Source organism: Ictalurus punctatus, chromosome 24 (assembly GCF_001660625.3).
Source record: "Ictalurus punctatus breed USDA103 chromosome 24, Coco_2.0, whole genome shotgun sequence".
Classification (NCBI taxonomy): Eukaryota; Metazoa; Chordata; class Actinopteri; order Siluriformes; family Ictaluridae; genus Ictalurus; species Ictalurus punctatus.
This window is the reverse complement of record NC_030439.2, coordinates 282,154-298,801: the sequence shown is the minus strand read 5'-3', so window position 1 is coordinate 298,801 and position 16,648 is coordinate 282,154. Positions and strand designations below refer to the sequence as shown.

The following is a 16,648-nucleotide window of genomic DNA, read 5'->3' as shown; positions in this document are numbered from 1 at the left end:
GAGCCAATCCCAGGGGCATCGGGCACAAGGCGGGGTACACCCTGGACAGGGTCCCAGTGCATCGCAGGGCACAACTTTATGTCTAACAAGCTATAACAAGCTATAAATAACATGCTAACAAGATAACATGCTAAAAAGCTATAAATATCATATAAATATCAGGTTTTTTTTTTAACTGGGTCTTTTTTTTAAAGTGTCTAAAATGTTTGGGTTTTTTTTTTTTAAACCCATGGTCTTTCACACGAAGTTGTTGCAGCACCCTGACATTTGTGTGTGTGTGTGTGTGTGTGTGTGTGTGAAATATTTGGCCACCATAGGTATTTCATTTGTGAAAATTGTGCCCACAGGTAAGCAAACCCCTCTCTCACACAGTGATTATTGTGATGGATAATTTCAGTAATTACTGTGATGTTTGATTTCTCTGTAATCAAATATCAATTTACATTTATTTTATGTTCTCAGTAACTGAATATGACGGAGGACAGTGGACGGGGTACAGTTCTTACTCCAGTACAATTGTACAACAGTACAATTCAAGCGCAAGCATGACCAACCTTTTTGAAACTGAGAGCTACTTCATGGGTACTGAGTCATATGAAGGGCTACCAGTTTGATAAACTCTTCTGAAATAACAAATTTGCTCAGTTAGTTAGTTATATATATTATTATTAATGATAAATGATATTCATCTATGTGAAGACACTGATCACGTTAATGATTTCTCACAATATCAACAATGAATTAACAAGGTGGGAAACAGACAATATCGATATTCAACAATTTATTTCTATTAATCTCAGCAATTGTTTAAATTTTGAGATCACTTCTACATTTCATAGGAAAAATGTCCCATTGTCACTAGCTAAGATGTGCTCATGGTTTATTAGAGGTAGACCTTTTCAGTCCTTTAAAAATTCTGGTGTCCTTCTGTCTTTAAGTCAACCTGACCGCTGCGAACAGGAATAAGCCACCCAGTAAGGAGTCTGAGTTTGGACTTGCACTACGTATCCCTATCTAAGACACCGAGAGCAAGCCATCAGAATTCATCACCACCCGACATCCTGCAGGATCTCGCTCCGGACTGTGAGCTGAGTAACAGAATCAGGGTCATCAACCATGTATGTGCAGGTTGGTGGTAGATATTTTCAGTAAAAACTTCTGGTCTCCTTCTGTCTAGCTAATCAACAAAAATGTCACAACAAGTGACATCAACAACATTTTTAATGGGCAGCTGATGCATTTCATGGAAGGCACAGCTCGTCAAAGGGCTAGTAACAGACAGCTAATAAGTGATATGAGTGAAAGTCTACAAGGAATGACGCTACATCAGTAACAAACTTTGAGCACATCTTCACAGTGTAAACTTAAATTCCTGTTATGAATTGTATTTATACACTCATGCACATACACATTTTGTTTACAGAGGAGTATTTACACACATTTATACATGCATTTACACATTTATAACCAAAAGAAGTCTAACCCCATTTGCTATAAAAGACTTTCTTGTATAGGAAATAAACCAATATACACCAAACCACACCAATAATAAATAAACTGGGAGCACATCGTTACAGGGTAAACTTACATTCTTGTTCCAAAACTGATTTATACACTCATACAAATGCAATTTTTTTTTAAAGAGGAGTATTTTCACATTTACACCGGTATTCTAGTGACACATATTAGTGATATATCTAGTGACACATATCTAGTGAGCATATTAATATAAACTAGTCAGAAGCCAAGGCAAGTTTATTTACATTGAAAAACTCATTCATTAAAAAAAAGAAGATAAGTAATACGGGCCGTATTTATGCACATTCTACATATTTTTTTTTACACTAGTATTTACACGAATTTTCACATGTATTTACACATTCATACCCAAAGGAGGTTTAAACCCTTTCCTATAAAAGACCTTCTTTCAACACCATAATCAAACAAAAGTTCTTCATTTTCTTTAATGTTCTTTGTGGCCAGGAAAATAATAATTGCTTCCCCGTTTTGAAGAGTGTATGCTCTGGGCCTCATGTAACCCTTATTACGAGGTAGTAAGAATGTACATAGGTGTAGTAGTCTAAAGTAGTCTTAGAGGTTATCAGTAAAATGAATATGGACCAGAATCAGAAGATGCTAAATTGTTAAGAGCCTGAGAATTGAAGGTCAATAAAAAGAATACCACACCAGAATGACAATTTGCATAAAATGTATTAAACACACATGGGCTGGTACATACATATACAAAAAAAGTTATGGAAAAAAATAACAAACCAAAATAATAAAGTAGCACGTAAATAAATCCCTTTTTAAATTCCCTTGAGCTTAGTTCGTCCTCAGTTTCACTTGCCTTTGTTGACAAAAGTTCAGTCACCAACGTTGGGCCCTTTTTAGTTTGTGTTAGTGTTTGTCCTACCACCATGAAGATGAAGAAGATGATCCTGGCAATTCGTCTAAAGTCAGAGTCACAAACACGGTTGGCTCGCCACCCAGCCCCCCGGACTGGGAATCTATGAATCTCTGGGAGAACGCCTGGAACGTGGGGATCTGTATCATTCCGTGGAAAGGATCTCCGCACGATGTTTCCAACTCTTTACCAAAACCGGACCTATAAATAAGGCCAGATCATTTCTCTCAATTACCATTCAGTGAATAAATGGACTGCTACAGGCTATTATAAAATAAAATGAGATAATACTTCAGTTCACCTATAATGCAATGTCAAAATCTCTCTCTCGTTGTACAACAGCTCTTATGTTTCTTCTCAGGTATCAAAACTATATGAATTTCTCTCCAGTATCCAAAGTACAGTTACATCACAAACTACATCCTTCATAAAATGCATATTTCTAACTCAAGTTGTATGAAACCTTAGTAACGTTAACAGTATGAAGAATAAAACTGCATGGATTGCATGTGAACATCGATCAACTTGTATTACTTTAGATTAGAGGCATTAAGGTGTTAGCGTGCTTATTTATCCCCCTCTGCACCGGTAACAGTGGAAAGATTGCACTAAAAATTGTACCTCTTTAACCTCCAATAAACACAATTAAATCCATAACTTTTAACATCATTATTTAACAAACTAACCATTTAGCAACAGTAGGGAAAAGTAACATTTCTTTTTATAACCCACAAACAAAATCATTAGTTGTTTTCAAAGGCATTAATTAGCAGTAGTCCGCTAGCCTATTGTGGCTAATTACCATATTGGCATTTGAATACAGCAGGCTCACCTTTCCACCATTGGCACCTTTGCATTGCTTACCCATTAGATTCTATTAGCATAAAATGCTAGCGAACTCAGAGGCCTAGCGCCAGGTAAACAACTCACCATTTTAGCAGAATTCACTGCCTTTAGCTCCGTGACAACAGTGGATTCAGGCACAGCTCTCTTTTACTCTCTATATTACAACAAGATATGTCAGCATAAGCAATAATGAGTACAGAACTTGTTTAATTCACTCCATGTCCTTTTTTCGTCTTACCAAGTGAGTAACGCAGCCTCCTATGCTCAGGTGCAAGCGCCAAAAGAACGTGCAGAGACACTAACCTAGAGGTGTAACTGTAACAGAGCCTAGCTGGCAGCTGATTGGTCAGTTCACTGCCTCATAGAGTTCACCCATTTGTTCATGTACAAATCCATCAAAGATAACAAGAAAATCAAAGTTAACCCTTTTGTGACTTGGTTAGACAGCTAAATAGTGTTTCTCGTTATTAAGCCTGGGCTACACTCAGGTTGCAACGTTTCCTTGAGTGGTTGATTAACCGCCCAAAAGTCTGTCGGTCTGGATGGCACTCACAGCAAGGCGAATGTGCATCAATGCATATATCCTGTCCATTCATGTTTTCGAGAAAAAAAAAACGTGAACACCGTCCTCCGCACTCACAGTGCTGTGAGTGCTGTGTCCCTCTGAGGCTGTGACGACCTGCCCGTGGTAGTCACACACCACCTCACCAGCCAGAAATCTTCGGGTGGCAATGACGCCCTTGCCCTTCCCTCCATCTTCCGTCACAACAAGTCCTTTCCACCTCTGGGTCCTTGTGAGTCTCCGGATCTGTTTAGCATCCAATGCGCTGTCCACGGATCCATGGGGCTTCCATTCTTTGACGAACTGGGCTGCACTGGGTATGTTGCTCCTCCATCCCTGATCAGAGATCCACTTGCTGACCTTCTCCTCACTAGGTAGACGAGGGCCAAAGCGCGCTGTCAGGAAAACATGGAAAGATTTGGTTAGTTAAGACTATACTTCACAACTGTGAACATAGCACTATATTACTTGGTAAATATAAAGATTTTTACTTGGTAAATATCTTTTTAGATATAGTTTTAAAAAATACTTACAGTGAATATGTTGCTTGCGCAGTTTCATCTGGGCCTTCACCCATCGCTCGTACAGCTTCCGCTGAAAGCTAGGTGAGATGTCGGCGCGCAGAGCCTTATCTGGTTCTCCACCCTCCAGAGTCACCAGGTGCTGTTCTACAAGCCGGTTGTACGCTGCCTCAAAATCCATTTGCACGTCTGCCATCTCTGCCTTCTGCTGGGCAGCACTGCGAGCAATGCTACGGGCAGCGTGGCTGGATTCCCCTTCTGAGGGATCAGTGCTGAAAAAAAAGAAATAATATTTTAGAAGGAGATGAGCATGAGACTAGTGCGTATAATATAATTTGCTTACAAATTGTGGATTGTTTTAATTGTGTCTACAACTATAAAACATGTGTACCTCGACTGACCAGCCAGCAAATCCAGGAGCTGACTAGCCCTCACGACGTTGTCTGCCTGCTTCATGCGGTAATGTTTCTCTGCTTTAGCAGTCGAATGTGTCAGATAGTCAGCTACCAGAGACTTCTCTGTGTCAGTCAGACTCTTGGTGGCTGTCTCGAAGACCCGGCGTGCTCTCTGGCTGGTCACCCATGGTCTGATGCCATACCTAAAGTGCAAGTCGAAACCGTATATTAATTTGATGTTTATTTATTTATATACATATAAAACACATCTTCCCTCAGACCTCAGATGCCATACACAGTGTATGCGAAATGAATCATGATGGTCAGCTTACCTTATGTGCAGCCGTTGGAGGTCATTGGAGGGATTGTGTATTCTACCACTCGCGGATGAGATGAAGAATCTCTCTTCAGTCCCATCCATATCCTCCCTCTTCCGCTTCCTGATGCAGGACTGGAGTTGTGGCCGCACACACGTGTAGTACAGCTCAAACCACTGTTTTCAGAGGAAAAATAAAAAAAGTAATTACATTCATTCATAAATAACGTCAAGATAAATTAATGCATCCTGTTTCTGACAGGAAAATAATTTCCAACTTACAGTATCCTCCTCCTGGGAAAGGGCAAATGTGGCCACTTGTTGAGCATTCGTCTTGTGCTCCTTGACACCCACTACTGTGTACCCCGATGCAGTGGTCTTCTTGTTCAGCCACTCTGGAACCTACACAAAACAAGAATATCACGGCGATTAATGTCAGTAATGGCAAAAACATCAGACGATTCACTGTGAAATTTAGAAAAAATTTAGGAAAACAATAGTACTCACAGTCATGTGCGTCACCACATCCGGGCGTTGAAGGTGCTTCAGTATGACCAGTGCCTGGAGATAGTACATATAATCCAAGCACTCGTCGGTGGTCAACTGTTTCTCGGAGAGCATCTTCCGGGTGATGGCCAGGAAGTCTCCTTTGGCGGCCCTGAGCACAGCTGTGCAGTCATGCGTTGTCAGTTCTCCATCTGCTGTCAACCTCTCGTGCCTGTGAAAAAGATCAAACATATTAACACATCATAATATTATTTGTCACAGTGCTCACATACATTTGCTGTAATTCAGAAAAATGGGTGCAAAAATAAACCTGCCTTTTTTGGGTAATCTCCTTGCTGACCTTCTTACTGCAGCTCTTCTGCAGCAGTCCGAGGTAGCCTATGAACTCCCTACAGACGGTATGCAGGTCCTTGTCATCATGCCTCAGGTTGGTGTTGATGGTCTGGTATTTGAGGAATCTGTATAGAAAGTACAAGTAAAAATTATGAACATGTATTCAAGCACGATTAAATTTTGTGTGCACAAGTTTTAATACGAAAAAAACCCCCCACCAAATTCTACCAACCTTTTCAAATTTTTCATGTAGTTAAGTTGAGTTTGTTTCGATAGCCCCGCGTCAGTCAACGAAAAAAAAAACCCTCAGCAAAGCATGGTCGATGGAGTGCTTCTTGTAAAGCCCCTTCTCTGTCATCAGCTTTCTTGCTGGATTCTTCCACTGCACACCACCGTAACTGCAGTGAGGAAAAGATGTTTGGTTATAGAACTGAATATGTCTGACTCAATTAAGAAAAGTATGAGATTTAACTAGGCAGGAGAAATCGGGCGTGGGGATATCCTGGGAATATCCTTTTTTCTGATTTTTCCTGCCTAGCTAAAGCTCATTGCGATGCCTGCCCCGGTGGACGTTGAAGGTACTGCAGTGAATTTCTGATATTTTCACTCTGACATTTCGAGAACCCATGTTACACCCCTCTTCATCTCCATTCACTGGCTTCCTGTAGCTACCCGCATCAAGTTCAAGGCCTTGATGCTCACCTACGAGACCTTGTCAGGAACAGCACCCTCCTACCTGAACTCTCTCCTGAAGGCCTACGTTCCCTCTCGCAATCTGCGATCGATTATCGACAGACGTTTAGCAGTTCCAACTCAGCGTGGAGCAAGGTCCCTTTCCAGAACCTTCACACTAACTGTTCCTCAGTGGTGGAATGCACTTCCAATCTCAATCCGGACCGCAGAATCTCTCACCATCTTCAAAAAACAGCTAAAGACCCACCTCTTCTATGAACACCTAAGCAACTCATAAATAAATAAATAAATAAATAAATAAATAAATAAAAATGCACTTACACCTCTACTCTGCACTTTGCTTCTTCTGGAATTTAATTAATAGATCTTGTATGGTAGCACTTCTTGTATTGTTCTCTGCTTGATATATCGCTTTGCTTGTATCTTTCTCATTTGTAAGTCGCTTTGGAATGTAAATGTAAATGTAAATGTAATCATTTCATTTTTCCCTAAAGGTCAGGGTCCACCGTATCACGGGGAAGTCTTTTGTTCACCTCGATGGGCCGTTAACGAATGAGCTATCGAGCTATTCAGCTGATGGAGCTTAAATTCTAGGTGAGAATTTGTTACAATAAGCTATTCTGACTTCATCTGTCACGAAATAAGTATCTTTACAGGGTACACTTAAATTCTTGTTATAAACTTTATTTCAACACTTAAACAAATACTTCTGACTAGTTTATATTATTGTTATATATATATATATATATATATATATATATATATATATATATATATATAAGTATGAAATAAATATGAAATAAATATGAAATAAATACTTGTGAAAATAAAGTATGCAATGAAGGGAGTTTTTTCTACACACACACACACACACACACACATATTTCTAGATTATATTTCTATATTATGCCATTTATATATATGTGTATATATATTTATTCATTTATATATATATATATATATATATATATATATATATATATATATATATATATATATATATATATATATATATATACACACACACACATATAAATAAATGGCAGCACTTTATTCCATATTTTATGGAGTTACAGACACTTCCCATTTGAATTCACGTGTCTGTTGTTGGGTTTTGCAGTATATATAAAACCATGTAAAAATAAAATATTTTGGAAGAAAAAAAATGAATTCAATTTAATACTTTTATCTTGCGTACACAGACCAGCCCTAAAAAGTCCATTGTTCAGCTGTATCATGTGTCAAAACTAATGCAGTTTAATGGAGTGGCTAAAGGACGTGGGTGTGGGGTCTTTTTTTTTAATGAAAAAAAATTCTCGTAAACATGGAGTGCCTCGAAAAATGGACTTGTTAATTTGCATGGCCATATATATATATATATATATATATATATATATATATATATATATATATATATATATATAGATAGATAGATAGATAGATAGATAGATAGATAGATAGATAGATAGATATCTGTATGTCAGTAAATGCTTCTTTCTGGGTTGTCGTTCAGAAATGTAATCATTTCATTTTTCCCTACAGGTTGAATTCCAAGTGGGAGTTTGTTGCAATATGGACTGTTTGTTATTATTATATAATAATATAAACTAGTCAGAATAACAGACTTCATCTGTCACGAAATAAGTATCTTTACAGGATACACTTAAATTCTTGTTATAAATTTTATTTAAACACTTATACAAATACTTCTGACTAGTTTATATTATTATTTTGTGCCACTAAAATATTATTTATAAAATACTAATAAATTGGCTTTCACATCCCTAATAGCAAGATGCTCCCTAGCGTTCCATCGGAATATCCATCCATCTCCCAGTGGCTAATGGACGTGATGTGTTTTTTTAAAGAAAAAAATTCTAGTGAACTCCAAAATGGTCTTGTTAATTTGCCTGACCATATATTTTTGTTATATATATCTGTATGCCAGTGGTTTTTTTTTTAAACTCTATTTATTTGCATAATGCTTAATCAAAACATACATTTTAGATAGTCCGAGCTGCATTTTCAAGACAAAGTGATATCCTAAGCATTACACCACAGAAGGCGTATCCCTCCAGACCTCAACCCAGCTTTGTATTACCTGTCAACGAATTGGTGATTGGTCGCCTGATGCCTCAGAATAGGTGGGCGTGTCTAATGTTTGGGCATAAATACAGAGGGTACATTCAAGGTACTTTACTCTTTTTTGGATAAGGATATATATTCTGTTCCTGCATTTGCTTAATTTTGCTTTGATACCGCTTTAAGAATGGCTCCAAACAGGTAAGACATTTTGTGTCATTTACTGTATTTGCTTGTGTTTATTTGTGTTTCCTTCACTGGACTTTCTCTGTACTCATGGTCTCGTTATTTTGAAGGTTTGCTGAACGCAACATTGTCCACTGCTTGCGGTGCAAGAAGCCGCAGAAACATCTCGCTGGCCACCTGGCTAGAGTGTGTATGAAAGACAGCACAGCAGAAGAAAGGCAAGCTGAGATCCAGAAGGCCAAGGTATCTTCCAGACGGTGGGTCTGGAGGAACAGGACCTGGGATTACCGCCAGCTTTGTTCTATCCTGCCCCACAGTCCGTGTGCTTCTTTACTGGCGGAAGAATTTCAGAGGCGTGGGTTCTTTATCACCAACATGCCGCAAGAGTCAGACACGGCCATTGACTCAGGTGATGCCACCTCCTCACAACAGGATTCGACTTCTGCTCAGAGGTAACTACAATAAGTAATAAAGTGTTCTGTATGACAATTTCTGTATTATTACTGATTCCTTCTGTATTATTACAAATGTTATCATTCACTACTACAACGCTGAGTACGGCCTTTTTAATTACACGTCTCTGTTTCTTTTCTGTGTTATCAAAATAGATATGATGACAGTGTTCGCACACCGACACAGTACCAGGCCATTTTGGCGGTAGCCAGGAACGACTTCCTGAAAATCTTTCGGAAGCTCGTCTCAAGCGCACAGGTCCTCTCAACAGAGCAGACCAGCTATCGCCGCTACTGCACGGCACTTTTGGTGTTACGTCACTTTCAGTGCCCGGCAGCTGTGCAAGGCCTGACAGTAAGTGCATCTATTTTAACGGTCTAAATGACATTTTTCTCTTAAAAATATGCTGTGGTGGTTATTTACAAATGTGTTCATTAACAAATTCTGCCTTTCCATTGTTTTTCAGGTGTCAGAGTGGGTCAACAGGAAGGAAGTTGACGACAGGGTGGTGATCGGCTTCGGCCGAAATGAAACGATGCAGCCAGCTGCCTGTTTTGCCTTGACAAAGGAGGAGGAAGCTGTAAGTTCTTCTGCTAGCCCATGATTTTAGTGGGGGTTTTGAAAGTGTATATAACTGTGTCTATACTGTACCTTACAGAAATTGTTCAGCCTGTGGTTCAGATCATCTGCATTTTATTCCTGAGACAACCGTAAAATTAAGTGCCTGCGTATTTCTCGTTCACACAGTGGTTGCAGGCATATTACTCGCACATCCGGCCAAGAGTGATCAGGAGTGACCTGAACTGTGACAGGTTCTTCCTTTCGTCAGCTGGCACTGCTTTGCTCACAGTTTCGAATGACCTCGGTGTGCTCCACAAAGCGTACGTACCTACACAATTCGACGTACTCGTGTGTGATTGTTCATTTTCTATACAGAAAATATCAGACCCGATCATACTACAATTAACATTTCATGTAACCTTTTCTTTCTGCAGTTATGAAAAAAGCTGGAGTATGGGAACACTCGAAAACTTTTTAAGAGCCACCAGTCGTCAGGCGAGAGGTGCTTTAGAGATAGCGGCGGCTAACCTGACGGACACGGAGAAGGAGGCCGTGTCCTCTTACCTGGCCTACAACACTGCTGTGGCAAAATTGCGCAGAGTACCTACGCCACAGACTGTAGTGGCCACGGCTACACTGCTGGACTCCTTGGCAGGGTAGGGTTCTTCCTCTTAAACAGACACGAAACATCACAATTGCATGTATTTGTTGTTCACCTAATTTCTAATATGTTAACACATACCTTCTTTCCTCTTACAGCACTGACACCGACCGGTTTTCCGGTCCATCGGGCACGAAGTCTTTGGACTTTGCAGACTTTTTAATGAAGTTTCCGGCATCGGCAGACAGCAAAGCACCCACCAAACTGGACAGGTTAAAGGCAGGGTTTCCGGGCGATCGTGTCTTCTACGACAAGTGGCGTGCCGCCCAAAAGGCCAAAAGAATGGAACGGCTGCTGAGTAAGTACCCTGTTCAATAAATACCACGTTGACTACCAAAATGAATTTAAAAAAATTTTGACAAGGGAGCAAATCTATGGTCTCCACCCACAAGCTCAAACTGAAGTTATTTTATTCTTCGTTCTAGAGGCCTTTACCCGAAAACCCCAAGAAAGCACGGTGAAATACGGGATTCTGAAGGAAGGGTGGAAGAACAACTGTCCAAAGCCAGCGGACGTTTTGGCGGCTTGGAAACCAGCCACCAAACTTGTCATTGAGACTGATGAGGACCTCCGCCGGAACGTGTCTCAGCAGACGTGGAAAGGCCTGGCGATCAAAGATTTTGGTGGAGAGAAAGGGCTAGGTAAAAAAAAAAATAAAAAAAAATTGTTATTTTTGTAATGAGGGGAGAAGTTATTATTACTTAGATTATGGTTTTGCTATTTGTAATTTACCTTACAACCTAACAGAAAAAATTAAAACAAAACACCGTTTTCTTCTTCTTTTCATCTGATGCATATTGTTTTGCTCTCTTTTGCAGGAGTTGTTGCAACCCAACCCTTTTCCAAGGGTGACATCGTGTGTGATTACCATGGGAAGGTAATCACTTATGCCCAGGGAAGAGTCATGATGCAGCTTCTACAGGATGAAGCAGGGTACCTGTTTTTCTTCAGGACCGGCCAGAGGCATCTCTGCATCGACGCCCAGACTTTTCCATGTGAATGCCACCCCTGTGCAGACACTGTGGGCAGAAGACTCAAGCATTCATCCGAGCAAGCCAACCTGTGTCCAGAACCTTTCGTTTTGAAGGTGAATGGACAGGACGTGGATGTCATCCTCTTCAGGGCCCTGCGGAACATCAGTGTGGACACTGAACTGAAGTTTGACTACGGGGTGAAAAGGAAGTCCTTCCGAGGAGAGGGCCAGGATCTGCAATGGCTTGATGAGTGATGTTGCTCATCTGCTGATGTGCTATGCTAGTCAAACGGGGTTCAGATCCCTATGTTGTAAATTATGTCAATATTTGAAAAGCCTAATTCTGTGTAGACAGAATTAGATTCTTAATTAGATTCTTATTACTTAGAATTTAATTTTTTCCATCCACTTTTTGCAAAATAAAAATGTGACTAGAGTATGTGTTTTGCCTTCACTTGTGCTCGTTTAGGGTGGCTATTAAGCAGACACAATCTTTTTGACACAATCTTTGGTAGTTTAATTCAAAATCAAATTTGAAATCCTTTGGGGAAAGCCTGGATCTTCTGTGCCAACAGCAGCAGCACAGGGCCATTAAGGAAGACAAAAGAGTGGGGGATGAGGGTGGGTGGGTAGGTGACAGAAGGACCTGTGTGAAACAAGACACAGACAGAATCTGTGTAGGTGAGGAGAGTAAACAACAAATTCTTCATCCTATTTCAACCAGAGCATTTATTCTCTGACGTCTTACCTTGTGCACACAGAGCATAGACTAGTGAATTCAGCCAGCCATGTGATATGTTGTAAATATTTGAATAGCCTAATTCTGTGTAGACTATTACAAAAATTTATATATATATATATATATATATATATATATATATATATATATATATATATATATATAATTTTTTTTTTTTTTTTTAAATCCACTTTTGCCAAATAAGACTGGTGTAATCACTGAGGTTTCACTCAGTTGTTATGTGACTGCCAGGGTGATTTCACATCTTTAAGCTGAAGTTGAGTTGAGTTTTTGATATACGTGTATAAGTAATACCCTATCATCCATCCATCCATCCATCTTCTACCGCTTACTCCTTCTTCAGGGTCGCGGGGGAACCTGGAGCCAATCCCAGGGGCATCGGGCACAAGGCGGGGTACACCCTGGACAGGGTCCCAGTGCATCGCAGGGCACAACTTTATGTCTAACAAGCTATAACAAGCTATAAATAACATGCTAACAAGATAACATGCTAAAAAGCTATAAATATCATATAAATATCAGGTTTTTTTTTTAACTGGGTCTTTTTTTTAAAGTGTCTAAAATGTTTGGGTTTTTTTTTTTTAAACCCATGGTCTTTCACACGAAGTTGTTGCAGCACCCTGACATTTGTGTGTGTGTGTGTGTGTGTGTGTGTGTGAAATATTTGGCCACCATAGGTATTTCATTTGTGAAAATTGTGCCCACAGGTAAGCAAACCCCTCTCTCACACAGTGATTATTGTGATGGATAATTTCAGTAATTACTGTGATGTTTGATTTCTCTGTAATCAAATATCAATTTACATTTATTTTATGTTCTCAGTAACTGAATATGACGGAGGACAGTGGACGGGGTACAGTTCTTACTCCAGTACAATTGTACAACAGTACAATTCAAGCGCAAGCATGACCAACCTTTTTGAAACTGAGAGCTACTTCATGGGTACTGAGTCATATGAAGGGCTACCAGTTTGATAAACTCTTCTGAAATAACAAATTTGCTCAGTTAGTTAGTTATATATATTATTATTAATGATAAATGATATTCATCTATGTGAAGACACTGATCACGTTAATGATTTCTCACAATATCAACAATGAATTAACAAGGTGGGAAACAGACAATATCGATATTCAACAATTTATTTCTATTAATCTCAGCAATTGTTTAAATTTTGAGATCACTTCTACATTTCATAGGAAAAATGTCCCATTGTCACTAGCTAAGATGTGCTCATGGTTTATTAGAGGTAGACCTTTTCAGTCCTTTAAAAATTCTGGTGTCCTTCTGTCTTTAAGTCAACCTGACCGCTGCGAACAGGAATAAGCCACCCAGTAAGGAGTCTGAGTTTGGACTTGCACTACGTATCCCTATCTAAGACACCGAGAGCAAGCCATCAGAATTCATCACCACCCGACATCCTGCAGGATCTCGCTCCGGACTGTGAGCTGAGTAACAGAATCAGGGTCATCAACCATGTATGTGCAGGTTGGTGGTAGATATTTTCAGTAAAAACTTCTGGTCTCCTTCTGTCTAGCTAATCAACAAAAATGTCACAACAAGTGACATCAACAACATTTTTAATGGGCAGCTGATGCATTTCATGGAAGGCACAGCTCGTCAAAGGGCTAGTAACAGACAGCTAATAAGTGATATGAGTGAAAGTCTACAAGGAATGACGCTACATCAGTAACAAACTTTGAGCACATCTTCACAGTGTAAACTTAAATTCCTGTTATGAATTGTATTTATACACTCATGCACATACACATTTTGTTTACAGAGGAGTATTTACACACATTTATACATGCATTTACACATTTATAACCAAAAGAAGTCTAACCCCATTTGCTATAAAAGACTTTCTTGTATAGGAAATAAACCAATATACACCAAACCACACCAATAATAAATAAACTGGGAGCACATCGTTACAGGGTAAACTTACATTCTTGTTCCAAAACTGATTTATACACTCATACAAATGCAATTTTTTTTTAAAGAGGAGTATTTTCACATTTACACCGGTATTCTAGTGACACATATTAGTGATATATCTAGTGACACATATCTAGTGAGCATATTAATATAAACTAGTCAGAAGCCAAGGCAAGTTTATTTACATTGAAAAACTCATTCATTAAAAAAAAGAAGATAAGTAATACGGGCCGTATTTATGCACATTCTACATATTTTTTTTTACACTAGTATTTACACGAATTTTCACATGTATTTACACATTCATACCCAAAGGAGGTTTAAACCCTTTCCTATAAAAGACCTTCTTTCAACACCATAATCAAACAAAAGTTCTTCATTTTCTTTAATGTTCTTTGTGGCCAGGAAAATAATAATTGCTTCCCCGTTTTGAAGAGTGTATGCTCTGGGCCTCATGTAACCCTTATTACGAGGTAGTAAGAATGTACATAGGTGTAGTAGTCTAAAGTAGTCTTAGAGGTTATCAGTAAAATGAATATGGACCAGAATCAGAAGATGCTAAATTGTTAAGAGCCTGAGAATTGAAGGTCAATAAAAAGAATACCACACCAGAATGACAATTTGCATAAAATGTATTAAACACACATGGGCTGGTACATACATATACAAAAAAAGTTATGGAAAAAAATAACAAACCAAAATAATAAAGTAGCACGTAAATAAATCCCTTTTTAAATTCCCTTGAGCTTAGTTCGTCCTCAGTTTCACTTGCCTTTGTTGACAAAAGTTCAGTCACCAACGTTGGGCCCTTTTTAGTTTGTGTTAGTGTTTGTCCTACCACCATGAAGATGAAGAAGATGATCCTGGCAATTCGTCTAAAGTCAGAGTCACAAACACGGTTGGCTCGCCACCCAGCCCCCCGGACTGGGAATCTATGAATCTCTGGGAGAACGCCTGGAACGTGGGGATCTGTATCATTCCGTGGAAAGGATCTCCGCACGATGTTTCCAACTCTTTACCAAAACCGGACCTATAAATAAGGCCAGATCATTTCTCTCAATTACCATTCAGTGAATAAATGGACTGCTACAGGCTATTATAAAATAAAATGAGATAATACTTCAGTTCACCTATAATGCAATGTCAAAATCTCTCTCTCGTTGTACAACAGCTCTTATGTTTCTTCTCAGGTATCAAAACTATATGAATTTCTCTCCAGTATCCAAAGTACAGTTACATCACAAACTACATCCTTCATAAAATGCATATTTCTAACTCAAGTTGTATGAAACCTTAGTAACGTTAACAGTATGAAGAATAAAACTGCATGGATTGCATGTGAACATCGATCAACTTGTATTACTTTAGATTAGAGGCATTAAGGTGTTAGCGTGCTTATTTATCCCCCTCTGCACCGGTAACAGTGGAAAGATTGCACTAAAAATTGTACCTCTTTAACCTCCAATAAACACAATTAAATCCATAACTTTTAACATCATTATTTAACAAACTAACCATTTAGCAACAGTAGGGAAAAGTAACATTTCTTTTTATAACCCACAAACAAAATCATTAGTTGTTTTCAAAGGCATTAATTAGCAGTAGTCCGCTAGCCTATTGTGGCTAATTACCATATTGGCATTTGAATACAGCAGGCTCACCTTTCCACCATTGGCACCTTTGCATTGCTTACCCATTAGATTCTATTAGCATAAAATGCTAGCGAACTCAGAGGCCTAGCGCCAGGTAAACAACTCACCATTTTAGCAGAATTCACTGCCTTTAGCTCCGTGACAACAGTGGATTCAGGCACAGCTCTCTTTTACTCTCTATATTACAACAAGATATGTCAGCATAAGCAATAATGAGTACAGAACTTGTTTAATTCACTCCATGTCCTTTTTTCGTCTTACCAAGTGAGTAACGCAGCCTCCTATGCTCAGGTGCAAGCGCCAAAAGAACGTGCAGAGACACTAACCTAGAGGTGTAACTGTAACAGAGCCTAGCTGGCAGCTGATTGGTCAGTTCACTGCCTCATAGAGTTCACCCATTTGTTCATGTACAAATCCATCAAAGATAACAAGAAAATCAAAGTTAACCCTTTTGTGACTTGGTTAGACAGCTAAATAGTGTTTCTCGTTATTAAGCCTGGGCTACACTCAGGTTGCAACGTTTCCTTGAGTGGTTGATTAACCGCCCAAAAGTCTGTCGGTCTGGATGGCACTCACAGCAAGGCGAATGTGCATCAATGCATATATCCTGTCCATTCATGTTTTCGAGAAAAAAAAAACGTGAACACCGTCCTCCGCACTCACAGTGCTGTGAGTGCTGTGTCCCTCTGAGGCTGTGACGACCTGCCCGTGGTAGTCACACACCACCTCACCAGCCAGAAATCTTCGGGTGGCAATGACGCCCTTGCCCTTCCCTCCATCTTCCGTCACAACAAGTCCTTTC

At 39.3% G+C, this 16,648-nt stretch overlaps 1 protein-coding gene and 2 long non-coding RNA genes across 3 annotated transcripts; 1 reads left to right on the top strand and 2 right to left on the bottom strand.

The window, feature by feature from the left end:
- Window positions 1-766: 766 nt before the first annotated feature.
- On the bottom strand, window positions 767-3,603 carry LOC128629022 (uncharacterized). Its single transcript, XR_008393346.1, has 3 exons — window positions 3,492-3,603; window positions 3,338-3,407; window positions 767-2,608 (listed from the first exon to the last, which is right to left on the bottom strand). It is a non-coding gene; the product is annotated as an uncharacterized LOC128629022 (long non-coding RNA).
- Window positions 3,604-10,504: 6,901 nt separating this feature from the next.
- On the top strand, window positions 10,505-11,943 carry LOC124626271 (N-lysine methyltransferase KMT5A-like). Its single transcript, XM_053675081.1, has 3 exons — window positions 10,505-10,821; window positions 10,949-11,164; window positions 11,342-11,943. Exons 1-3 carry the CDS (start codon window positions 10,686-10,688, stop codon window positions 11,749-11,751), a joined length of 762 nt encoding a protein of 253 aa, XP_053531056.1. The 5' UTR covers window positions 10,505-10,685; the 3' UTR covers window positions 11,752-11,943.
- Window positions 11,944-13,382: 1,439 nt separating this feature from the next.
- LOC128629020 (uncharacterized) lies at window positions 13,383-16,217 on the bottom strand. Its single transcript, XR_008393344.1, has 3 exons — window positions 16,108-16,217; window positions 15,954-16,023; window positions 13,383-15,224 (listed from the first exon to the last, which is right to left on the bottom strand). It is a non-coding gene; the product is annotated as an uncharacterized LOC128629020 (long non-coding RNA).
- Window positions 16,218-16,648: the final 431 nt, after the last annotated feature.

Bases quoted from the DNA above. Each gene is read 5' to 3' on its own strand.
- LOC124626271 (XM_053675081.1), top strand. From the start codon at position 10,686: ATGAAGTTTCCGGCATCGGCAGACAGCAAAGCACCCACCAAACTGGAC. The intron at 10,822-10,948 runs GTAAGTACCCTG...TCTTCGTTCTAG, and splicing joins AAGAATGGAACGGCTGCTGA to AGGCCTTTACCCGAAAACCC. The intron at 11,165-11,341 runs GTAAAAAAAAAA...TCTCTTTTGCAG, and splicing joins TGGTGGAGAGAAAGGGCTAG to GAGTTGTTGCAACCCAACCC.